This window comes from Bufo gargarizans, chromosome 2 (assembly GCF_014858855.1).
Source record: "Bufo gargarizans isolate SCDJY-AF-19 chromosome 2, ASM1485885v1, whole genome shotgun sequence".
NCBI lineage: Eukaryota > Metazoa > Chordata > Amphibia > Anura > Bufonidae > Bufo > Bufo gargarizans.
The window spans coordinates 198,171,076-198,198,085 of record NC_058081.1 but is presented as its reverse complement, the minus strand read 5'-3'; the positions used below and the strand labels follow the sequence as shown (position 1 = coordinate 198,198,085).

General features: G+C 44.7%; 1 protein-coding gene across 2 annotated transcripts; it reads right to left on the bottom strand.

Annotated features, from left to right (window-relative positions):
- Window positions 1-561: 561 nt before the first annotated feature.
- IDH3A (isocitrate dehydrogenase (NAD(+)) 3 catalytic subunit alpha) lies at window positions 562-25,685 on the bottom strand. 2 transcript variants are annotated; one of them, XM_044283376.1, is made up of 11 exons: window positions 25,592-25,685; window positions 23,554-23,616; window positions 21,756-21,839; window positions 17,830-17,944; window positions 17,555-17,742; window positions 15,104-15,237; window positions 13,747-13,849; window positions 13,575-13,639; window positions 3,578-3,662; window positions 2,496-2,648; window positions 562-1,947 (listed from the first exon to the last, which is right to left on the bottom strand). In XM_044283376.1, exons 1-11 carry the CDS (start codon window positions 25,622-25,624, stop codon window positions 1,864-1,866), a joined length of 1,107 nt encoding a protein of 368 aa, XP_044139311.1. In that variant the 5' UTR covers window positions 25,625-25,685; the 3' UTR covers window positions 562-1,863. The 2 variants fall into 2 exon arrangements, with proteins under 2 accessions (XP_044139311.1, XP_044139312.1); XM_044283377.1 differs by lacking the exons at window positions 21,756-21,839; window positions 23,554-23,616; window positions 25,592-25,685 and adding an exon at window positions 21,541-21,586.
- Between the last annotated feature and the right edge of the window lie 1,325 nt (window positions 25,686-27,010).

Here is a 27,010-nt window from a genome sequence, read left to right as displayed (position 1 = left end):
TCTGTCAGGGGATCAGCAAAAACACATCCGGTATATAATACAACCATCTGCATCCATTCAGAACGGATCCGGTTGTATTATCTCCCAAATAAACAAGACAAATCCGGCACTAAATCCATTGTAAGTCGATGGGTGCTGGATCCGTTAATTTGTGTCTGAAAAAACGGATCCAGGACCAACGACTTATGTGTTTCAAGCCAGATCAGTCTTGCTCCGTATCCCATGACGCACTGAAAATGCTGCTTGCAGCGTTTTTGTGTGCATCATGGAAATGGAACGGAATGCCTTCTGGTGCACTCCATTTCGTGTTGTCTCCATTGACAATGTATTGGGACAAAACTGAAGCATTTTCCTCTGGTTTTGAGATCCTTTGACGGATCTCAATTCAGGAAAGAAAAATGCAGATGTGAAAGTAGCATAAAATGTGCTGAATGCTCCTACAGATGGGATTTTCAACCTATATAATCAGTGATCTATATACTGTGGAAGTTAATATTAGTAAGTCACATCTTGACTCTCATAAGAAACTGTAATCAGAAATAAACAATATAAAAGCCAAACGATTTTTGGAACACCTTGCACATTTAATGAATTTGCATAAAAAAAACTGCAATATAAACACAAAGCAGCGCACAGTTCACAAGTAAAGGATGAGATCCCCAAAACTGTATAATAAATAAAGCTTCAAAAATGAAAAGTTTAAGGCAAGACAAGACATTCATAAAGGTAGGTTCCTTATTGGACTGTGCTTTTCCCACACTGAACGATGTGCTGCAGCACCCTCTGGTGGTTGATCGAGCCACTGTTCTTGAACAAGGAGTGTACAATCTGATACAGGATGATACTAACAAGAGCTATAAAGACCAAAGCAATTCAGTTGCTTCCAGATGCAGACATACAAATCCAGTGAGCTGCCCCTTCCTGGAGGCCTGACTTTTTGGCAGACCTTTATACCTGTAAGGAGGTACAAAGGCAGTTAAAAACCCACTGCCCATATAGTTTTAACTGGGACAGAGGAGGAAAAAAAGGGATGTATACATAATGCAAACGGTCAGTTGCAAACTTTTTCACAGTAACACTTCCATTGAACATATGGAGGAACACAGACTCACTGCTCCTTGTCCATCTGGAAATCTTCCATTCCTTTATGCGAATACAAACGATGGATACATGAGCACACAGACTTTATGATCTCCTCCATTTAATACACCATTTCACAGTACTCGGACTCCTTATTCATATACAAGTATCGCTATGAAAGGGCCTGCAAGTGTCTGTTTGCATTGGTATAGTGGAGCAGGATGAAGCATTCACAGGCTGCAGTTACCGAGCTATAGGACACATAATGTAATGTTATAGGAGATTGGAGTGGTAATTTGAAAGAAATGTTGGTAAGATAGAGCAATATGTGATATGCATTGCAGAAAATATAAGATGGAGAGATATTACAGCAGTAGTGAATAATAGACCTCTCTCTATGTGGAGTTACATATGCAATTTACATCACGTAAAGGGCACAGCCTTAACTGGTGAAGACATACCATCAACAGTATACTAGACCAGACTTGGAGTCCTTCTTTAATATAAAAGCAGTGTCAGATATCAGTATAAACTCAGTCTCTTCTCATTTGTAGATTTGACTATAAAAGCCATCAATACAATTTGCAGTAGTAAATTCCAATCGGGTTTAGTATTCTCTTTCCTTCACTCCATTCAGATCACCAGCACATTTGACCCACATCTTTGTATTTTGCTCACTATGAATGAAGCGATAAGGTGTCGACGAAAGAAATCAGTATCAGCAGAAAAGGGATGTGCGTGTGACTTCAGCTGGCTACGCCGCATTCAGGAGCCAGCAGAGACTTAGTCGCTGTCTCGTATTCTGCGACAAATCTCTTCCGTAAAATCTGAGCACTTTGCATTTCCACCCAAGTCCTTTGTCAGAGTCTATGAGAAAGGAAAAAAGCAAAATACAAAGAGGAAAGGTATTTAGTAAATGTAAAAAACATTTACCTTAATATAACGGACATGAGACAGTGGCACTGAAATAAAAGTATCTATTTATAAAACAATTCTGGAGCCTCTATTCTTATGTCTCTATGTTGTGCCATTCCTTCATTATTTCTACTAGAAGTTATAAATGAATTGCTAGCAGTCTGCAGTAGTGGTACAGAGGGGTGTTACCAGTTTCGGGGTGTGTGCCTGCACAGTCTGCTAGCAATTCATTCATAACTTCTAGTAGAAATAAAGGAATGGCACAACATACAGACATAGGAATAGAGGCTCCAGAATTGTTAATACATGGGGAATGCATGAAGCTATTAAAACAGGCATGTCAGGGGTGGTGACAGGTCCTCTTTAAGTCAAACACTGAAATAATAAAGGCATGGCATATAACCCATGTGGTACCCTAGGCTGAGACCTTAGCTTATAGATACCTCTAGTTAAAACACCACTGTCTCTTCACATTTATACCAGCTACCATGCTCTCTTACCTTGCCAGCTTTTATGGTTTCGAAGCAGGCATTCTCTATCTTGCGTGCATGATCCTGCAGCCCCATGTGCCGCAGCATGAGGACAGCACTTAACAGCAGAGCAGTAGGGTTAGCCAGGTCTTTACCTGCAATATCTGGCGCAGTGCCATGGACCTAAAAATGAAAGAACTCCATTTGTAGTCAAGTGATACACAAGTGATATTCTTTAGCTTGATGAACTTCTATACTGTAAAGGCAGACTTCGGTGTATGCAGAAGGCCTATAGACGGGCTGTACAGATGTGCATGTATAAACAATACACACCATTCATACAGCAGTGATCTGAGACACAAGAACCACAGGTGGGAGAGAATGTATCAAGTGTGGCATTTCATGCTCTAATATTCATAAAAAATAATAATAATAATAATAATAATAATAATAATAATAATGTTGGAGAATACTGCAGTTCGTGTGCCAAAAAAGCTGGTGTGATATAAACCTCCCTAAATATTTTGTGCAAGTAACACTTAAAGGGGTTGTCTCACTTTAGCAACTGCATTATGTAGAAAAAGTTAATACAAGGCACTTACTAATGTATTGTGATTGGCCATATTGCCTCCTTTGCTGGCTTCATTAATTTTCCATCACATCATACACTGCTCGTTTCCAGGGGTTATGACCACCCTGCAATCCAGCAGTGGTGGCCGTGCTTGCACATTTCCGCCTTTTTCTATAGCGTGCAAGCATGGCCACCAGTACTGGATTGCTGGGTGGTCGTAACCCCATGTTAACGAGCAGTGTATGTGATGGAAAAATGAATCCAGGCAGCAAAGGAGACAATATAATGTATTGTGGACAATCACAATACATTAGTAAGTTCCTTGTATTAACTTTCTCTACATGATAAATGCCACTTGCTGAAGTGACACAACCCCTTTAATAATAACCCTTTATGCCAGAAGACTGGAACAAAGTCAAGGATAAACTCTCCCAATTGATTACAATAAAATGTTTATTACCATGTTGCCCCCCTTATACAATGACCCCTGATAAATAAGGGACCATGAATACAACATATTAAATGTTTAAGGCTTATTTACCGACTCAAAGATTGCCACACCATTAGCTCCAATGTTTCCACTTGGTGTTACCCCGAGACCACCGATCAGTCCAGCACATAGATCACTGTGCAGAGAAAGAAAATGAAAAACATTATAGAAACTTGTGCATGGCAATAATTTATTTACTTAGAGGGGTATTCCCTTCTGTGACATTTATGGCATATTGATAAGATATACCAATACAAAATGTCTCACAGGTGCAGGTCGCGCTGCTATCACAAGGGGGTGAATGGAGATCATCCCGGGCTTTGTCCATTCACTGCTATGGGACTTCTGAAAGTAGAGTGCTCCCTTGACTACTTTCAGAAGTTCCATAGCTCTGTGCATGTGTGGTGTGCTCTCCATTTTCACCAACGCCCCATTCTTAAGACAGGAGTGAGTCCCAGAGGTGACATATCACCTACCAGACATTTATGGCATAGGCTATCCATATGCCATACATGACCAGATGACACTTCTTAATGTTGGATTGGCATCACAGGAGTCTGGTTTGTTAGTTGCAGCTCTGTGATACATTTATCAGCATTTAAAGAGGACCTGTCACCTTTCCTGACATGTCTGTTTTAATAACTTCATGCAATCCCCATGCAATAACAATTCTGGAGCATCTATTCTTATGGCTCTATGTTGTGCCATTCCTTTATTATTTGCACTAGAAGTTATGAATGAATTGCTACTAGCCTTCAGTAAGAGTACAGAGGGGAGGTAACCAGTTTTGGGGGGGGGGGGGGGGGGGGGGAGATTCCCCTGCACAGTCTGATTGGATAGAGTCAGACTGTACAAGTACAACCCCCAACTGGTTACCACCCCTCTGTACCCTTACTGCAGACTGCTAGAAATTCATTCATAACTTCTAGTAGGAATAATAAAGGAATGGCAGAACATACAGCCATAGGAATAGATGCTCCAGAAATGTTATTATACAGTGAATGCATGAAGCTATTAAAAAATAGGCATGTCAGGAGCGGTGAAAGGTCTTCTTTAAAGGCTAAGGATACCTTCGGAGGCATTTTTCTTTTATTTTTGCTTTCTAATCGGACTAAATCATTTTTCCAATCGGTCTCTATTAAAAATGGTTAACATTTTGTCCTATATAGCCTCCAGCTTCCCTGTATCTGCAGGCTGTTTCTTTTGTTTCTCAGTAAAACCTGGCAGAGAGATGCTCTGTCGGCTAGCTTTGTAATAGCCTTCATCTCCAGTAACCTAAGAGCTAAATAACTCATTTAAAAGGGGTTGTCCCACAAATAATATGCTACAGTTTTCAAACCAGAACCTGGATCTGAATATTTTTGCAATTGTATGCAATTAAACATTTAGTATAGCCACTGAGTTAAGTGAAATCTACCTGTATAGCGCCACTCGCCGTTTGCTCAAATTTCTCTGTCCTGCTAACTGAGATGGAAGCACATGCTCCGTTCCATCCCTCAAATGCCATCAGCTGCAGCAGAAAAGACACGCCCCCTGAGCTGCGGCAGAAAAAAGACACGCCCCTTAGCTTCCAGCTTGATATAAATATAGCAGAGCAATGAATGGAGAGATCTCTGGATCCATGTGAGTAAAGTTGCAACGGGAATCAAAGTATCGAAACTTTTAGAACCCCAGATCGATCCGATACCGGGTTTTACTATTTAACAGCTACCCGACTGCCTAACGCAGGGATGCGTCCTGCGGGCGGTCGTGTTGTTCCTCTTCGACGCGTCATCTCGCAAGACGTGAGATGACGCGCTAAGCCGGCCCACACATGCGCAGTGCGGGCCGGGAAAAGTCGCAGCATAAGTTCGTCACCAGCCTACCAGCCAATGATCTGTGCTGGCAGGTTGGTGACTTTGGTTAGTTTAGGCCCCTTTGGTAGGTAGTTAGCGTCGGTTAGCGCCCAGCCCACCGCACCGCAGTCACTGATTCGCTGATTAGCGTATCGCTAATCAGAATTGGTACTTTTATAGTATCTGTAAGTGATCAGAACTGATCACAGTCACATCTATAAATACTATTAGTGTCACCTTAGCTCGCCCTCCACCCAAAACGCAGCGTTTGCCCGATCAGGCCTGATCAGTCGCCCACACGTGCGTTCACCCACGCCCGCCCCGCCGCAGTGACAACATTTTTTATTTTTTTATCACTGCGCAATCACTACACTAGCGCTGCGGCGATAAAGAAATCAGTTTTGATTTTTTTTTTTTTTCAATCGCAGTGGCTTCCTGTACTTCGCTAGCCTCTCATTTGTAAGACAGGCTTGCTTTTTTTCTTGGGTAGTCTCAGGGAATTTAGTTGACCAAATGGCAAGTAAGGGGTATTCTTCTGAAGAGGCCTACAGGCTTCTGACCCAGTCGGATGAGGAATGGGAACCCTCATCTGACGAATCCAGCGGGTCAGAATATGAACCTTTAGAAAGCAGTGGCAGTCTGACCCAAAGATCGGACGATGAGGTTGAGGTCCCCGATACCACCAGGCATACTCGGCCCGTGTTGCTAGACCACAGGTTGTGCAGGATCCGCTTCAAGGGCAGCAGAGTGGGGCTGGCGCTGTCAGATTACGTGGTGAGGCATACAACAGCAGCGCAGCCCATCCTGGACCTAGTACCAGCACTGCCGTAGAACATGAAGTGGCGAGCACCAGAAGGGCAGTTGAAGCTGGTACGGTGGCACTTGCAGTAGTTACCCCGTCGCAGCCACCGCACAGACAGTCCCTGAGGTGCTGGCAAACCCTGATTGGCAGCCCCCATCTTCAGCCGCACCAGTAGTTCCCCCTTTTACCACCCAGTCTGGAGTTAAGGTTGAGACAGCTCAGATCAGATTGGCACTGGGGGGTTTTGAGCTGTTCTTTACTGCGGAGCTCTTTGACTTAGTCGTGGCAGAAACAAACCGGTATGCCACTCAATTTATAGCCGCCAACCCCGGTAAGCTTTTATGCCCAGTCTTTCCGGTGGAAACCCGTCCAAGTTTCCGAATTTAAAACTTTTCTGGGCCTTCTCAACATGGGCCTGACAAAAAAAGCATGAATTGCGGTCATATTGGTCCACGAACCCAATTCATCACATGCCTATGTTCTCTGCTACCATGTCCAGGACACGATTTGAGACCATTCTGCGTTTCCTGCACTTTAGTGACAATAGCACCTCTCGTCCCAAAGGCCACCCAGATTTTGACCGACTCCACAAAATTCGGCCCCTCATAGACCACTTCAACACCAAATTTGCAGATTTGTATACCCCTGAGCAAAACATCTGCATAGACGAGTCCCTGATACATTTTACCGGGCGCCTTGGCTTCAAACAATACATCCCAAGCAAGCGCGCCAAATTGTATAAGCTCTGTGAAAGGGCCACAGGCTATATGCACATATTTTGTGTCTATGAGGGTAAAGATCAGACCCTGGAGCCGGTCGGTTGCCCTGACTACCTGGGGAGCAGTGGGAAGACTTGGAAGGACTTGGAGTCACCTTTATTTGGCAAGGGGTACCATCTTTATGTGGACAATTTCTACACAAGTGTGTCCCTCTTTAGGCATTTGTTTATAGAACAGATAGGCTGCTGTGGCACTGTGCGACCTAGTCGCCGGGGCTTCCCCCAACGGCTCGTTACCACCTGTCTTGCAAGGGGGGGAGAGGGCTGCCTTGTGTAACGAAGAACTGCTCGCGGTGAAATGGAGAGACAAGAGTGACGTTTACATGCTCTCCTCCATTCACGCAGACACGACAATCCAAATTGAACGAGCAACTGGAGTCATTGAAAAGTCCCACGACTATAATTTGCTCATGGGAGGGGTGGACTTCAATGACCAGATGTTGGCTCCTTATTTACTCTCCCGCAGGACCAGATGCTGGTATAAGAAGGTGTCTGTATACCCAATTCAATTGGCGATGTACAATAGTTTTTTGTTTCGTTTTGTTTCAATAATTTTTTTGGCACAAGTTAGCGGAAAATTATATATATATTTTTTTTTCCTTTTTCTTACAAAGTCTCAATCAATTGCACTAATCATAAACAAAATGAGTTACAAACTGGTACAGAAGGAGAGAGGGCCCTGCCCGAGAGGGCTTACAATCTACATGGTATGGGAGAAGGACACAGTAGGTGCGGGTTAAGTTGGTCATGGCGGTATAGAGGCAGCAGGGTCACTGGTTGTAGGCTTGTCTGAAGAGGTGGGTTTTCAGGTTTCTTTTGAAGGATTCCACTGTAGGTGAGAGTCTGATATGTTGGGGTAGCGAGTTCCAGAGTATGGGGGATGCACGGGAGAAATCCTGGAGTCGATTGTGGGAAGAGGCAATAAGAGGAGAGAAGGAGGTCTTGTGAGGATCGGAGAGTGCATGTGGGGGTGTATCGGGAAAGTAGCTCAGAGATGTAGGGAGGGGACAGGTTATGGACGGCCTTGTATGTATTTGTAAGTACTTTTAAGTTAATTCGTTGGGCAATGGGGAGCCAGTGAAGGGATTGGCAAAGGGGAGAGGCAGAGGAATAATAGGGTGAGAGGTGGATTAGTCAGGCAGCAGAGTTGAGGATAGATTGGAGGAGTGCGAGAGTGCTGGATGGAAGGCCACAGAGGAGAATGTTGCAGTAGTCTAGGCGGGAGATAATGAGGGCATGTACAAGTATTTTCGCAGATTCAAAGTTAAGGAAAGCGCGGATGCGGGAGATGTTTTTGAGTTGGAGGCGGCAGGTGGTGGAAAGGGCTTGGATGTGCGGTCGGAAGGAAAGGGCAGAATCCAAGGTCACTCCAAGGCAGCGTGCTTTGTTGACTGGGGAGAGTGTGCACCCATTGATCATGATAGACAGGTCTGTTGGGGGGGTTGAACAAGATGGGGGAAAGATTATGAATTCTGTCTTATCCATGTTAAGTTTAAAAAAGCGAGAGGCGAAGAAGGATGATATAGAAGATAGACATTGTGGGATTCTTGATAGTAAGGTGGTGATGTCTGGACGTCTGGTCTGTGAGGTATGATGTGATCCAGAAGAGGACCAGGTCAGTAATGCCAAGAGATGAGAGGGTTTGCAACAGAAGGGAGTGGTCAACAGTGTCGAAGGCAGAGGGAGCAGGAGGAGAGATGGGAGGACAGTTCTGAATGGACATGTTTAAGTAGCTTTGAGGCATATGGAAGAAGCGATATGGGGTGATAACTGGACAAGAAAGATGGGTCAAGTGAAGGCTTTTCGAGGATGGGTGTAATGGTAGCATGTTTAAAGGGAACCCGTCATCAGGATTTTGTGTATAGAGCTGAGGACATGGGTTGCTAGATGGCCGCTAACACATCCGCAATACCCAGTCCCCATAGCCCTGTGTGCTTTTCTTGTGTCAAAAAAACGATTTGATTCATATGCAAATGAACCTGAGATGAGTCCTGTCCCTCACTCATCCCAGGGACAGGACTCATCTTAGGTTAATTTGCATATGTGTCAAATAGTTTTATTTTACACAATAAAAGCACACAGAGCTATGGGGACTGGGTATTGCGGATCTAGCAACCCATGTCCTCAGCTCTATACACAAAATCCCGATGACGGGTTCTCTTTAAAAGCAGAGGGGAAGACACCAGTGTTTAGTGATAGGTTGAAGAGATGAGTTAGGGCTGGGATAAACACTGCGGTGTAGAGGGTCTGTGGGGACTGTGTAGTAAAGCTTTCTCTGATGTGGACTATCTTTTGTTTGAAATATTTGGCAAAGTCCTCAGCTGAGAAGATAGGAGAGGGTGGGGGCACTGGGGGACGGAGAAGGGAGTTAAAGTGCTAAAAAGTTGTTTAGGCCTGTGTGACAGGGAAGATATGAGAGATGAGAAGTAGGCCTGTTTTGCATCAGCGAGTGAGGATTTGAATATGAGGAGGGATTGCTTGTATGCGGTGAAATGATCTTTAGAATGGGATTTCTTCCATCGCCGCTCAGCAGCCCTGGAAGCTTGTCTGAGTTTTTTGGTCAGGTTGGTGTACCAGGGTTGTCTGTTGATTTTCCGGATTTTGTTGTGTGTGAGGGGGGGCAACAGTGTCCAGAGCTGTACTTAATGTGGTGTTATATAGGGTGGTAGCAGCTTCTGGGTCTTGGAGGCAACAGATGGTAGAGAGTGGGAGAAGAGAGTCAGAAAGCAAGCAAAAGTAGAGAATATGAGACTTTGTAAGAAAAAAATAAAATAAAAAATTTCCGCTAACTTGTGACAAAAAATAAAAACTTCAATGAACTCACTATGCCCATCAGCGAATACCTTAGGGTGTCTACTTTCCGAAATGGGGTCATTTGTGGAGTGTTTCTACTGTCTGGGTATTGTAGAACCTCAGGAAACATGACAGGTGCTCAGAAAGTCAAAGTGCGTAAATTGATTTTTTTTGCACCATAGTTTGTTAACGCTATAACTTTTACCCAAACCAATAAATATACACTTATTGCATTTTTTTTTTTTAGCAAAATGTCAGCAGCAATGAAATACCACCAAATGAAAGCTCTATTAGCGAGAAGAAAAGGAGGTAAAATTAATTTGGGTGGTAAGTTGCATGACCGAGCGATAAACGGTGAAAGTAGTGTAGTGCAGAAGTGTAAAAAGTGGTCTGGTCATTAAAGAGGACCTTTCACTACTCTACAAATGAAAAACTAACTATACCTGTGGGCAGAGCGGCGCCCAGGGGTCCCCCTGCACTTACTAGTAAGTCTGGGCGCCGCTCCGTTCGCCCGGTATAGGCTCCGGTGTCTGCGCTCCCTCTGACTGATTTCTTGTAGGAGGCGTGTCCCTTGCTGCACTGCTGGCCAATCGCAGCGCACAGCTCATAGCCTGGCTATGAGCTGTGCGCTGCGATTGGCCAGCAGTGCAGCAAGACACGCCTCCTACAAGAAATCAGTCAGAGGGAGCGCAGACACCGGAGCCTATACCGGGCGAACGGAGCGGCGCCCAGACTTACTAGTAAGTGCAGAGGGACCCCTGGGCGCCGCTCTGCCCACAGGTATAGTTAGTTTTTCGTTTGTAGAGTAGTGAAAGGTCCTCTTTAAGGGGGTTTAAGCTAGGGGGGCTGAGGTGGTTAACAATACTAGGCACACGCCACTCTCAGCACGCGACATGTTCTACTCAGCAGCACAGTGGAGAAGGAGGGAGTCTCTCCCTCCCCACTGTGTCGCTGCTGCCTCTGCCAACAGTGGGAACATTGTACTAAAGGGGCTGTGGCCACTGCACCACCAATCAATGTAATTAACACATTAATTTAAGCGTAGGCTGTGGGTGCCGGCGGCATTATCACATACCCGGCACCTGGCCTCAATAATAGGGCAGGGCAATCTGCAAAACTGCGACACCTGAGGGGTTAATTGACAGGGATCACAGCACCCCGTTATAGAGGCTAGGTGCCGGGTATGTAATACACAATGCTGACATAATATCTTAGACCAGGAATGGTTAAGTGTTTTCTTGCATACAGCACACTCTTTTCCTCTGGTCTTTGTGGTAGCTTTCCTAGGGCCCTCTTTGAAATTCTAAAAATAAAATAAGAGAACAAGCCCCTATTAGAACCTGACAGAGGAAAATAAAAGTTGGGGATTGACCCCCTTACCCCAACCAGGAGTACCTGTCTGGAGTCATGATCCTCCTGGACATCAGCGTGCTGACTACTCTCATCCTCCATGATAGTAGACAGGAATAGAGCGTCTTCCATAAGGGATTCACCGATGCTTGTAGGCTGGCTAGGCTCCTTCTGACCGCGCGCTGAAGGGTTTTAAACACCCTAGGTCTGGTCCCTGCCATTGCTTCCATGCGGCCTCAGTAGGAGATGTCCCTCCCCTACTTCCAGAACGCTCTTTCCACGTACATTCCAAATACCGTAAGTTGCGCGGCGCAACTTCTGGTTCGCACGCAGGACAAACTCTAACCCCACCCCCTCGCCTCTGTAAGCTGTCCAGGCAGGGGGGCAGGCAGAGAAAGGTCCCAGACCTCCTGAACACCACCGGGAGGATCCAGTGTGTCAGCATCACCTCGCGGTTAGGCTGGGACTGCCCAGGAACACTGGACCGACAAAGCATCCAGGACCCAGAGGTAAAGGCCTCAGACTTTGCAGGCGTCTCCTAGTTGAGACTTACGCCGCACCAGGTAACCCCTATGAAGATGTGACTCAGCCTGCAGAACAAATTTAGCTCTCCACCCAAAAAAAAAAAAAAAAAAAAAAAAAAAAAAAAAAAAAAAAACACACCCTATCCATAGGACAGGAAACAGGAACTGGTGGAATAGGGGCAGATCCCCTCCTTAGGAGCTCTCCACGAAAGTTTCTGTTTCCTGTCCTGGATGGAGGCGGTCTCTCAAGGGTGCTGCCATGGGCGTAAGGGAAATAAGAAAAACAAAAACAGCAGGTGGCACTATACAAACACATTTCAGTGAATAACTCAGTGGCTATACTAAATTTTTTATTACATGCAATTACAAAAGTGTTCAGCTCTAGGTGCTGGTTTGAAAAACTTTGAATATTGTTTTTGTGGCACAACCCCTGTGAATGAACTAGTTCGAAAGTACAAACAGCACCAAAACCCATCCCTACAATACTATAGATAAAAACAGTTCAAATGAAATAAACCAGAGTTACACAAGACATCAGCTGAACCATGTCCAAACAAGAGAATACTTGTGCTGGACTCCGAATGGAACAGAAGGTATGTGACATCATATGTGCAATCTGCTAGCAATACTAGGCATTTCCTTTGAAAATGACATATTTCAGTCGTATGGTGTAAGATAACATTTAGGCCTCCTTCACAATCATGAGGATAGGTCATCAATATATTATTGAAGGAATAACCCCTATAAAAACTGTCCTAAACTGCACTGTGAATATGAGACCTAAGGGTACACCGACATGGCGCAGTAAGGGTACAGCACAGAACACTGTGCGTTTTACCACAATTGCAGCTTTCAATAACCGAAGCAAAAAAAAAAATATCATCTCCCCTGCACCAGAAAGGTGGCTTTAAAATAGACACAACCTGTGTGTTTGTGACTTTTAAACTGCAACTTAAAAAAATTAAAAAAATCATAAGTGCCTCCGTTTACGCTGTCCTTGGCACTTTTCCAAAAGGAGGCGTGAAAAGTGTGGAAAAAGGGCACGGTCAACAGCAGAGACAAAGTTATCTGCATTTATGCCAGTTTTCTGCTGCAAATGAAGCCAGAAATCTACGGTAGCTGAGGGGTCATAGATTTCTGTTTAGGTGCGGACTGCCAGAGGATGTGCCTAGTTTATGATGAGGGCTGCACCTTATCATAAATTAGGTGCATCTTTCGGCAACCGAGGGGATATCAAGACCAGCAAAGAAAGCAACAGTCTTGATAAATCTCCCTCAAAGTGTTTACATGCTATGTTATAAGGGGCCAAATCGTGGATTTGACAAACACGAATACCAGTCATGTGCATCCTGCATTTTGCCCTTCCGCACTATGTAACAAATGCCTATGCTTGTCCGCAAATGGACAATAGTACATGTTTTCATAATTTTTTTTTATGGGGCAGCGGAATACACACCACTGACAGCACACATCTTTTGCAACCACATTGAAACAAATTGGTCTGCATCTTTTGCAGATCGGATGTAGACCGAAAATACAGCCACGTGAATGCACCCTTAGGGTCTATTCACACGTCCGTTGTTTCTTTCCAGATCCGTTCAGTTTTTTGCGGAACAGACAATGTGTGCTGTCTGTTTCCGTTGTTCCGTATGTCCGAAAGAATATAAAACTTGTCCTATTATCATCCGCAAAATCGGATCCTGGTACAATACAAAGTCAGTGGATCTTCAAAAAACGGATGACATACGGATTACATTTTCAGGAACAACGGATCCGCAAAAAACGGACCACAATTCGGGTTATAGAAAAATACTGACGTGTGAATGGACCCTTACTCTGTACCCATAGCTATGTCTACACCTGGCCTCAATGTGAAACACTATGACTGTAAGTGATGTGCTGCTCAAAATGAGTCTATACAGGTATAGACTGGACCATATTTAGAAGACACAAGTTAACAACAAACCTCAAGATGTCTCCATACAAATTTGGCATCACTAGAACATCAAACTGTATAGGATCCTGAACCATCTAAAGGGGGAGAAATAAAAAAGGAACAATTACACTTGCATCAGTGCTGCAGTCAGCATTATCTCTGAATGAATATGGTACTGGGCATTTATAGCTTCAGAACTTACATTGAGACACACTGTATCCAAGTACATTTCATTAAACTTAATGTCTTTGTAATTTTCCGCAACTTCTCTGCACTTCTTCAAGAAAAGCCCATCAGACATCCTCCTGAAAACAAAGACCATGAAGGTGTCAAACACTGGAGAGGCAAACAGAATTCAGGACCTCAGACATTTTAGGCACTGCCGTCACGTCTTTATATGCCTACTGTTAGAGGTATGTGCCAGGAGTATGCCTCCAAGGTATGCCACTGTATTACCATATGTTGACTAATGACTCCCAATGTGGAAAAAAAAACTATAACATGCGGTATATAGGTTTTTTACTACATCTCTCCATTTAAAAAAGCTCAGGAGACTACTGCTAGTCAGTGAAAAAAATTGTATTCTAACATATACCACTAGCTTATGTCAAAAGGATACTCTCTTGACATGTGCTAGGAGCAGGTCTGCACAACGCAAAAAAGTGGATCACTTTACATAGTGCAGGGGATCCATTATGCGTCAGTTGGAAAGCACGACCCCAGTGTGAACAGGGCCTTTAGAGCAGTTTGTACAGATCAGTTCGGCCGATACTCTAATGTGTATGGTGAGGCACTGACTATCCCAACATCTGATGTTGGGGAGCAAAGGATTGGGTGAAATTTATATTTCTGGCCAATCCTTTTCTTCTCCCAGGAGAGAAGCAGCCACCAGAAGTGTCTGGCAGTGGCTTTTCCCCTCTCCCTATTAAATATACAAGCACAGTCGGCTGAGCTGAACATGTAAGCGTATTGGGAAGATGGGAGAGATAGTTGTTGGCGACAGCTACTGAATGTGTATGCCCAGCTTTAGGCCTCATGCATGATGCATATGTATTCTGCGGTCTGCAAAATATAGATACCATCTGTGTTGCATCTGTATTTTTTGTGGACCCACTGACGTCAATGGGATCCCGGTACACATTTTGCACCCAAGTACAGAATATGTTAAATGTCACTGTGGAACAGACATACGGATGAGGAAAGAACACTGATCATCTGTCTATTCTGCAAAAGGAATATGTCTGCAAAATGTGGAGCACGGATGTACTGAAGTTCATTACGAATGTAATAAAGTAAAAACAAAAATAAATAAATAAAAAAAAGTGGACGGCACACGGACCGCATCCATATCTTGTGGATCTAAAACGGATGTGGTCATGTACATGGGGGCTTAGTGCTTTAAAATCTTTTTAATCACTGTATGAATGAGAAGCCAAACAGCCTGGACTCTAAGCTGAAGAGCTGGTCTATTCTCAGAGTATAAACCAAGGAAAGCCTCTCATATCAAGCACAAGTGTAAAGGGTTTTCCTCATTTTTCTTTGGGTGAACAGAAACTCACATAATATTGGCTTTGTGCACTGCCGTCACAGTACTTCTCTGGTTGTTTCGTGCATACTCGAAGGCAAACTCTGCAATTCTGCGGCTGGCATCCTCAGTGATCAGCTTGATGCTCTGCACTACTCCATCCACAATCTGAAAGACACCAATTAGATAAAAATACACCTCAAAAGTACTCGAAGGAATGAACAAACTGCGATACAGGCAATGGGCTCTCTTACTTACATACCAATTACTCCTAATAGTACTGGTGTGCGCAGACTGACCAACACAAAGCTAGAGAATACGCTGTCAGAGAAGGAATGTATAAATTATAGTGAGCACTCAATATCTGTGGTCATATATCAGGTCTAATAATATAACTAATTTATTAGGTCATAAAATTACGCATACAATAGATGGGATAGAGATAGACAATATAAAATATATGGTACCTTAAAAATTATAAATAAAATATAGAGAAACACAATTTGTTATACTGATAAGAGCAAATATATCACTAGAAATTGGTCACTAAAATTGGTATTGTGTCCTTATAGAAGCTGCGACTTTGTTCTTATGAGTGTTGCAACATTGTTCCCAACGTTAATGTCTCAGTTATATCACTGATTTGTGCGATATATCCGTGAGTATAATTATCCAGAGGTACTCACTGTTTGGGGTCCGGCTCGTGTATAACTGTCCGTGGTGGCGTCCCACCGTGGGTCAGTGCACTCACCCGGTGTGGTGTTGTGGAATATCTTCCGATGTTCACGGTCCGCGGTGTCGTTACGGTAATCCTGCTCCCCAAGAGACCGCTGTGCGTCCCACGTGTAGCTGGCGTCCTGCGTTTTTTGCTGGCACTGCACGTGATCAGGGCGCCGGGGAGGTCTTTACCCGGTGTAAAGTTGTGGGATATCTCCCGATATTCAAAGTCCGCAATGTGATTATGGTAATCCTGCTCCCAAGTAGCCGCTGTGTGTCCCACGTGTGGCTGGCGTCCTGCGCTTTTTGCCGGCACTCCACGTGATCAGGGCGCCGGGGAAGTCTCTACCTGTGATTGGTTCAAGACTCCTGTGATGGATTAGGAATAATTTCGATCACCGTCTATGCGGTCGTGTCTGTAACTACGTGTGCTGATCAGCTCCGATGGGTTAAGGTGTCCAGTCCTCTATAAGGGTCCCAACCGCTATACGCGTTTCAAGGTCTCTGACCTCTTCCTCAGTAGCTACTGAGGAAGAGGTCAGAGACCTTGAAACGCGTATAGCGGTTGGGACCCTTATAGAGGACTGGACACCTTAACCCATCGGAGCTGATCAGCACACGTAGTTACAGACACGACCGCATAGACGGTGATCGAAATTATTCCTAATCCATCACAGGAGTCTTGAACCAATCACAGGTAGAGACTTCCCCGGCGCCCTGATCACGTGGAGTGCCGGCAAAAAGCGCAGGACGCCAGCCACACGTGGGACACACAGCGGCTACTTGGGAGCAGGATTACCATAATCACATTGCGGACTTTGAATATCGGGAGATATCCCACAACTTTACACCGGGTAAAGACCTCCCCGGCGCCCTGATCACGTGCAGTGCCAGCAAAAAACGCAGGACGCCAGCTACACGTGGGACGCACAGCGGTCTCTTGGGGAGCAGGATTACCGTAACGACACCGCGGACCGTGAACATCGGAAGATATTCCACAACACCACACCGGGTGAGTGCACTGACCCACGGTGGGACGCCACCACGGACAGTTATACACGAGCCGGACCCCAAACAGTGAGTACCTCTGGATAATTATACTCACGGATATATCGCACAAATCAGTGATATAACTGAGACATTAACGTTGGGAACAATGTTGCAACACTCATAAGAACAAAGTCGCAGCTTCTATAAGGACACAATACCAATTTTAGTGACCAATTTCTAGTGATATATTTGCTCTTATCAGTATAACAAATTGTGTTTCTCTATATTTTATTATTTATAATTTTTAAGGTACCATATATTTTATATTGTCTATCTCTATCCCATCTATTGTATGCGTAATTTTATGACCTAATAAATTAGTTATATTATTAGACCTGATATATGACCACAGATATTGAGTGCTCACTATAATTTATACATTTCTTTACTGTTAACTCCTTATGTGGTTAGGGTGAACCACATCATAGTTAGAGCACCTAACCTGGTAATCAGAAGGGTGAGCCACTATAAACTCATACTATTCAGAGAAGGAATGTGTTCATATAATTACATATATATTTAAAGGTACGTGGTCTTATGGATACCAGGAACACTCAAGTACCTCAATAAAGAATAACAGGACATGGACATTCTTTCAGACCTCACAATAACAGATGTATAGATCTGCAATGAAAGTATTGATTACTATAAAGAGTATTACTATTGTAAGGGAGCATGCAACTACACCTCCCATATATTACAATCCATGGTGACCCACCACATGCTCAATCCCACTGTATTCTCCTTCAGTGTTCTCACGTATGGTAACCAAGTCCACATCAGTGTAAGGCGTTTTGAAACCCTCAATGGAGACACATGGGCGCACATTAGCGTAAAGGTCAAATGTTTTCCGTAGTAACAGGTTCATGGATGGATGTCCAGCAGCAATTGGGGTCTTCAAAGGTCCTGATGAGCACATGAGAGTCAGTAAATCATGCTGTTTAATATAATGCATGAACTTGTCATCAAAATTATTTAAGAACTGCAAGCTACCTTTAAGCCCCATCTTATTTTTATCCATGGATTCTTTGGCTTCTGGAGGGATCATCCACTTGCCACCAGGTCCCTTAATAGCGGTAACATTCCTCTCTTCCCACTGGATAGGTGCCTGGAATAACAGCGACATAAACACTGAACGTATCCCTATATGTTCCCATTAGTCGTGGTAATAAAAGCACAATAACAAAGCTTTTCAAACACCAAGTATAATTATACATGATATAATTAAAGGGGTTTTCTGAGATTGTGATACTGATTACCTATCCCCAGGATAGGTCATCAATATCAGATCAGTGGAGGTCTGAAACCCAAGACCACCGGCCTCATCGTCGCAGCCTACCGCCGTCCATTAGATAGCAATTGTGCATGGTATCGAAGCTCAGCCCCATTCACTCAAAGCATATTTTCACTGTTTTATGGGAAAGAAATAGCAAATAGGCTATATTCATAATTTGCTCTACAACAATCTTCTAATCACCAGTGGAGCTACTCAATGAAATGAAGATCTTTCCAAATGCAGACAACGTGACCTTTTTGAACATAAGGACACACATCTCTGCAATGAGAGAATGCCGACACCAGCATAAACAGGCCAACAGGAGGTAACAGGAGCCCAACCCAAGTGCTGTGCACATGTAGCAGAATAAGCATGTTTTCAGTATAAATATATGTTTATATATAGACCTTTTACAGTGTTTACATACCAAAAAAAACTACATTTTTGAAACAGTACAACACTTAACAAGTTTATCCGCCTTTGAGATATTAGTGACCTATAGATCACAAATATAAGATAGCTGGGGTTAAGACGACTGGCACCGCACTGAACCACCATCTGGACCATCACCTGCACCTCAAACATAACAGTGGACACAGCAGGAAGCAGAAGGTTTCACCCACTGTGTAGTGGTCATGCCGAGTTACATAAACGTAAAAAGGTTTTCCCATCTCAGACAATGGGGGCATATTGCTAGGATATGCCCCACATTGTCTGATAGATGCAAGTTCGGAGCCCTGAAAGTGGTGGAGGGCGCACTGAGTAGGCGCCTCAATTCATTTGTATTGGGCCGCTGAAAACAGCCGAGCGCTCTTATTCACTTCTATGGGGAGAGCGTTTGGTGGTGGCCGGACCCAGGGAAACCCAGGGTCCTGCAGCCACCACCTACCCGCTCTGGATATAGGTGCGGGACCCAGGGGTGGGAACCACATCTATCAGACAATGGGGACATACCCTTGCGATATGCCCCCATTGTCTCATATGGGAATACCCCTTTAAATGGGAGCGGAGCTGCAGTACGCTGGCATGGTCATTACACACTAGACGGAGCCTTCTGCTTCCAGCCCTGTCCACTGTAATGCTTCTGGCACTGGCAGCTACCGCAAATGGCTGATCATTTGGGGTGCCAGGTGTCAGACCTATCCGGAGGATAAATCTTCAGTATCTAAAAGGTGGGCAACCCCTTAAATAACATGTAGATATGCTTTATTAGAACACTGATATTAGGACGAGATGTCCATGCTCAGAACTCCCGATGAGCCACTAAAATTAACTGCTCTTGTCCTGGAGAACTTAATGCAAGCAAGTACTACATGCTCGCCTAAAATGAGATCCCACATACAGTTTTCCTTAACAACGTCTGCAGATTTGTGGGTTTAGCTTTAATCTGAGGAGTTGGGCAGAGAAACTTCTCTCAATACTGTTAAATGTACATATCACTGCAGTCTGGAACAGACTCAGCATCCCACTATTCGGGACTCACTTGGATCCAGAGAAGAAGCAGAGATGTGGGTATTGACACACAAATCGGTACTTTGTTGTGTATGCCCTCTGCCTATGGTCTATGATAGTTAAGGCGGTCATACACATAGAAGAATGGCAGCTGAAACTGCTAACCATCTAAGGCTGTGTTCACATCACATTTCTGTCCAACAAATATATTCTGCAGGATGGAAAAGTGCAGTGTGTAATGTTTGTGTGTCTTTTTCCCCCCCATCATATATGTTAAACCTTGGATAAAAACATGATGTGAGCAGCCACTAATGCATATGGTGGTGTCCCAGCTATCCCCCCAGTCAGACATGTTGGATTCCAACATCCCCAATCCTTTGTTCTCAAGGGAGTTAAAAGGGTTGTCCAAGTTATTTTTATTGATGACCTATCCTCAGGATAGTTCATCAATATCAGATTGGCAGGGGTCCGACACTCGGCACAGCCGCCAATCAGCTGGTTGAAGAGAAGGCCGAGCTCCATGTGAGAGCAGCCCTCCCTTCATTGTTTACCCGCTCGCCTTAGCAACAGCAGCAGTGTAATTACACCTAAGCTGCCCATTCACTTCTATAGGATGGCTCATTCCTATACAAGTCTATAGAAAGGAGCCATCCCATAGAAGTGGATGGGACAGCTTCTTGTAATTACACAAGCAGGGGTCTGGCACCCTCGCCGATCAGCTGTATGAAGAATAGGCGCTCGCCGTGCCAACGCTGCCCTCTCTACATTGTTTACCCGCTCGCCGTAGCAACAGCATGCAGTGTAATTACACCTAAGCCGCCCATTCACTTCTATAGGATGGCTCATTCCTATACAAGTCTATAGAAAGGAGCCATAGAAGTGGATGGGACAACTTCTTGTAATTACACTGCTCACCACTGCAGTTGCAACCGTGAGCGGGTAAACAATGAACAGAAGGCAGCACTGGCACAACGAGCGCCTATTCTTCATACAGCTGATCGGCAAGGGTGCCAGATGTCAGACCCCTGACAATCTGATATTGAGGACCTATCCTGAGGATAGGTCAAAAATAAAAATAACTTGGCCAGGTTTAAGCCAGTACCAGGCATGTCTGTCAGCAGCATGTTCCCCTCTCTCTAAAGTGAAGAGGAGTCAGCAGAAATAGCTGCTGGCCAAATGTGCATCCAGCAGACAATGATCTAAAGTGTACCTTTAGGCTCTTCCACTGCCCTATGTCTTATTTATCTGTTGCAATAGAGTATTTTAATTAGGAGCTAGGTGGCATTTTTACTCCCATTTTCCATTATAGTCTAAGTATTTCGGATTTTCTACTGAAATGCACTGAACCCATAAGCATTATAACATGAAGTCCAAGCTAAGGCCTCTTTCACACGAGCGTGACGGATTGGCTCCGGGTGCGTTTAGTGAAACTCGCACCATTTTGCAAACAAGTTCAGTCAGTTTTGTCTGCGATTGCGTTCAGTTTTTTCCACGCGGGTGCAATGGGTTTTAATTCGTTTTTCAGACGCGTGATTAAAAAAAAAAAAAAAAAAAAACTGAAGGTTTACAAACAACATCTCCTAGCATCCATCAGTGAAAAACACATTGCACCCACACTTGCTTCCGAGTGAAATGCGTTATTCACTGAAGCCCCATTCACTTCTATGGGGCCAGGGCTGCGTTAAAAATGCAGAATATAGAACATGCTGCGATTTTCACCCTGTACACAGCCCCATAGAAATGAATGGGTCAGAATTCAGTGCGGGTGCTATGCGTTCACGTCACGCATTGCACCCGCACAGAAAACTCGCTCGTGTGAAAGGGGCCCAATAGCCCTACTTAAAAATAATAATAATCTTGTCCCCTTTTTAATCATCTCTATATGGATCACGTGAATTAAAAGGTGAACAAGCAGGCATCCATACACAATTTTTCTGTTCTTTTACAAGCATTAGGAAAGCGTTGGTGACACTCACTTTGGCTGCCTCGAAAATCTTCATTACTGCAGAAGAAATCTCAGGTCCTATCGTGTGAAAGGGGCCCAATAGCCCTACTTAAAAATAATAATAATCTTGTCCCCTTTTTAATCATCTCTATATGGATCACGTGAATTAAAAGGTGAACAAGCAGGCATCCATACACAATTTTTCTGTTCTTTTACAAGCATTAGGAAAGCGTTGGTGACACTCACTTTGGCTGCCTCGAAAATCTTCATTACTGCAGAAGAAATCTCAGGTCCTATCCCATCTCCTGGTATAAGTGTGACCGTCTGCACCTGTGAAGAAGATAATCCTTTAACCCGCTGAGATATTGGTAGAACATATTACTAAGACATTAATTAAATGTCCATTCACTTGAACAAACAAAGCCGTCCCATAGAAGTGAATGGGGACGCCATAGTTGTAATTACAATTACACTGCTCAGCCCTACAATAGCTGTGGTGAGCAGGTAAACAGAACAAAGGAGGCACCGCTCGTATGAACGCTTGCTGCCTTCTCTTCAAACAGCTGATCAACAGGGGTTCCGGGAGATAGACCCTCGCCGATCTGATATTGATGACCTGTCCTGAGGATAGGTCAACAATAGTAAAAAGTGGACAACCCCTTTAAGGAAGGACCAACTGTGACGAAACCAACCTCGCCACTAGGTGGTGGAGAAGCCTGGCTACCAGCCTCTTGCCCCAGGAATATGGGCCCTCTCATCAGCCAGGCTTCCTTTGTTCACAAAGGACTTTTACTAACTTTTGAACCCCTGGTCTAATTCGTGCCATTTTGGGATATGTTAAATGTCTATGTGTACTGTAAAGAGTGGGACATTGTATATTTGAGTAGTGATGTTGTGCATTGACGATTTCCCTTTGTCCTGAGATAATTCAATTACCCTTGGTTGTCTCCAGGACAGAAGACACTGTGTATTCTCCTGCCTGTGATACAATTGCATCAACCCATTGTGTGGGGTAATTGTATCACAGGCAGAGGGGAGTGTGGGAGTGTCTGAGTGTATTGTATGTGTTTATTGGTTGTTTTTACAAAACCGTGTGGGTGGTAACCTTGTTGGAAAATGTGTATAAGTCAATACTTGTGTGTTCAATAAAGAGTTCCTGTTTTACCCTTCATCATGTTGAGGCTGGTGTTTGGGTAAATGATCGACACTGGGGATTGCTATACGCTGAAGATTTGCTATACTCCCCTGGCATAACTACTAGCTCTTGTAAGAGCTTGTTCCAGTTACTTGTTCCTGCTCTCTGGATTTAAGAGAGGTTCACCCACTGGAGCCTGGAGCCTTGCCGTAGGTCCAGGGTGGGTAGGAGACGGCGAGACCTCAACCAAGCTTCGGCGGTTCGTGGGGTCTGCTGCGCTTACGGTGTCAAGTGGAGTGCTTGGAGTCCTCGGGAAGCACTAGGAGCATCTATCGACGGAGGTACCGGGGTGCCAGGAGATTCGTTACACCAACTCCATGCTGAATAACACAAGTAGTAATACTCCCCTTACCAATCCCCTGCTGCTCCCACACTAACACTTTTCTGATCCACCACTGGTCTCTTCATCACCACAGCGGTGACCTGACTGATGTCAAGACATCATCTCTACAGACACCGAGTGGTCACTTGTCATGGTGCAACATTATGGTTGCAGCCAGGTAAACAAAGACGACGGGGAACCCGAGAAGCGTTGGCAAAAGAGGTGCAGGACTGGTACAGCGAGAATGACTCTTCTCGTTATTGTGGTATTTATAATACCATGGTATTTATTTCCTCATGGGGTTAGAAAACTCCTTTAATGGCTTGCACTATAGCTATCCACAATTATAATGTTTAAGGGGGTTATCTGATACTTTAGTATTGTTTGAGGTAACAGTAAGGAGACACCCCACTCTTTCACTTGACATATGAAGATGACAATGATTCATAAACCGAAATGTAATCAGTTATTATTCTCATAGGTCCAGGAGCAGAACTGAGGAGCCACAATGCAATATATCTACTCACATGACCAGAGAAGGCCCTGACTCCAGGCTGGGGAGTGTTGATGGCGCCTGCCAAGCGACTGACCTGGAAAAATACATAACACCATATTTTCAAGGAAATGAAAGGGCTGTTTTATGCTTTCCACATTATTTTACTACTGTTATTCCATACATATAAGTAGGTTCATTTGAAAATATACATTAAAGAGGCATCATTACCAGTGCCTATACATTACATACAGGGGGAGGAAGTGGCGTCATTACCAGTGCCGATGCATTATATACAGGGGGAGGAAGTGGCGTCATTACCAGTGCCGATGCATTATATACAGGGGGAGGAAGTGGCGTCATTACCAGTGCCTATGCATTATATACAGGGGGAGGAAGTGGCGTCATTACCAGTGCCTATGCATTATATACAGGGGGAGGAAGTGGCGTCATTACCAGTGCCTATGCATTATATACAGGGGGAGGAAGAGGCATCATTACCAGTGCCTATGCATTATATACAGGGGGAGGAAGTAGTGTCATTACCCGTGCCTATACATTACATACAGGGGGAAGAAGTGGCGTCATTACCAGTGCCGATGCATTATATACAGGGGGAGGAAGTGGTGTCATTACCAGTGCCTATGCATTATATACAGGGGGGAGGATACGTTGTCATTACCAGTGCCTATACATTATATACAGGGGGGAGGAAGCGGTGTCATTACCAGTGCCTATACATTACATACAGGGGGAGGAAGCGGAGTCATTACCAGTGCCTATACATTATATACAGGGGGGAGGAAGCGGTGACATTACCAGTGCCTATACATTATATACAGGGGGGAGGAAGCTGTGTCATTACCAGTGCCTATACATTATATACAGGGGGGAGGAAGCTGTGTCATTACCAGTGCCTATACATTACATACAGGGGGAGGAAGCGGTGTCATTACCAGTGCCTATACATTATATACAGGGGGGAGGAAGTGGCATCATTACCAGTGCCTATGCATTATATACAGGGGGAGGAAGTGGCATCATTACCAGTGCCTATGCATTATATACAGGGGGAGGAAGTGGCATCATTACCAGTGCCTATACATTATATACAGGGGGAGGAAGTGACATCATTACCAGTGCCTATGCATTATATACAGGGTGGGAGTGGCATTACTAATGCCTATACATTACATACAGAGGACAGGAAGCAGCATCATTACCAGTGCCTATGCATTATATACAGGGGGAGGAAGTGACATCATTACCAGTGCCTATGCATTATATACAGGGGGAGGAAGTGGTGTCATTACCAGTGCCTATGCATTATATACAGGGTGGGAGTGGCATTACTAATGCCTATACATTACATACAGAGGACAGGAAGCAGCATCATTACCAGTGCCTATGCATTATATACAGGATGAGGTTGGCATTACTAATGCCTATACATTATCTACAGGGCACAGTAAGTGGCATCATTACCAGTGCCTACACATTATCCATAGGGGGTGAATTTGCCTGTCAATGGCACGGACAGTGAAGATCTGCCACTGTCACACTATGCCTGTATGGACTGTCTCTCTGCAGATATCTACTTTATGACAGCAGCAGGACGCAGTCTCTTCTTCCACTAGGACTGCACTGTCTGCAGCATGGCATAGGGATGGGGGGCAGGTAGTGGAGCTCCCCTGAGGAAAGCCCTGCAGCATGGCATAGGGATGGGGGGGGGGGGGGGCAGGTAGTGGAGCTCCCCTGAGGAAAGCTAAGATTTCACAATCTAATGGCAGCAGTGCATGTACTGCTCCTCAAGGGCACGCAGACTGGCACAGCACCAGGCACGTTCCAGACAGTACAGCTGCAGAGTGCATGTAGCAGGCGCTGTGCCCACTTCTGCCCGCCCACCATGCCCACAGAGCACTGACCACCTGCGGACCCCCAGTAACCTTGTCCTCTGCTCTGCGGACTCGCACGGCGGTGCACACCGCTACCATTACCCCCGGCAGGTCTCACCCCTGCAGCCTCTCTGGGCAGGCACCAGTACCACAGCCACGGCCTCCACTACTACTTACCAGTGACCTCCAGAGGATGCCTGCCATGTTCATGCGGGACTGTGAGGGGGAGGAGCAAGAAAGTGCCGTTCCTAAGACACGCCCATACGTTACCGGAAGAGGCTTCAGCGCGCCGGAAGCTCGAGTTGCTTGGGAACGAAGCTGTTAGTCCTAGTACCAGGATGTGCTGGTTTCTTTGTGCAGTGCACATTTATTACGGGGAGGGTCACTGCTGGAGGCAGGCGGTATAACCTTACACAGCCTTCCTTCTAGCAGATGAGCCCTGCATGGCGCTGCCCTTCTATCAGGGTTCCCTGGTTAGGAGATACTATGATTAGCACCAAGGTGTCTCCACAAGTTGTGCACCATGCTTATGAAGTGTGCATCAGTATCCTGGTAAGGGTGTGTTCACACATGGCAGATACGCTGCAGATCTCCCATCAAAGTACCACCCAAATGATGAGACTTGATAGAATCACTTCCATGTGCTGCAGAAACTGCCCTGCGGTGCGGATTTTTAGGGTAGATCTACAGCAGAATAAATTAGCGGATTTGCAATGAATTTCACCCTGTGCATTCATAAGGGTTAAATGGAATTTTTTATGCATTTTCTAGATACGTTTTCTTAAAATCTGATCCACAGTCCTGGTACTGTGAAACACTGCAGATTTTCTGCATGCAGATCCGCAGCGACCAATCTGCATGTACCGCCCGGAATCCCACCCCATGTGACTACGCTGAAAGAGCATTAATATACGGTGCAAGGTACAAAAATGTATCTGCAAGAAGCCCAGTATTAAACGCCAGCATGCTGTCAGACGTCCAATGGGATCCTGGGGTGATGAAATACTGGTTCCATAGAACTGAGGGAGGCCTGGTATGTGCCCACATTCTGTAAAATGTGTCCATCTGAAAGTGATGTTAATCCAATGAATTTGCAGAGTATTGTTCCACGTTACGTCTGTTTCAGGTAAAGCTATTGGGGGTCATGACCCCCATTGAGTTCCAATGTTCTTCTCCATTATACATTGAAAATAAGGGAAGTTCTTGATGTGTCACATAACTGACCCGAACAGGCCCTATTGACTATAATGGGGTGCATTTGGCTATGTTAGCTGAGAAAACAGTCCTGTATGTCCAGCTTTTCTCTGCGCTGTTTCCCAAACTGAGCCTCTGACACAGATGTGAACAAGTCCTTACATCTGCAGCATTTCACCTGGTGCTATATTATCAGATTTTCTGAATTATCAAATGCTCAGATGGAGTCACATTAATGTGATGTTCAGTGCAAGTTGTAGTAAAAGCAAAGCACAAATCGACTCCAATAGGGAAACAATCCCATTGTGGTTTTAACAAGCGTTGTTCTGTATCCCCGGCCTAATCAAACATCCAATAATGGTAAACCATAGGCATGTATGATGCTTTTAGTTCTGGTCATTA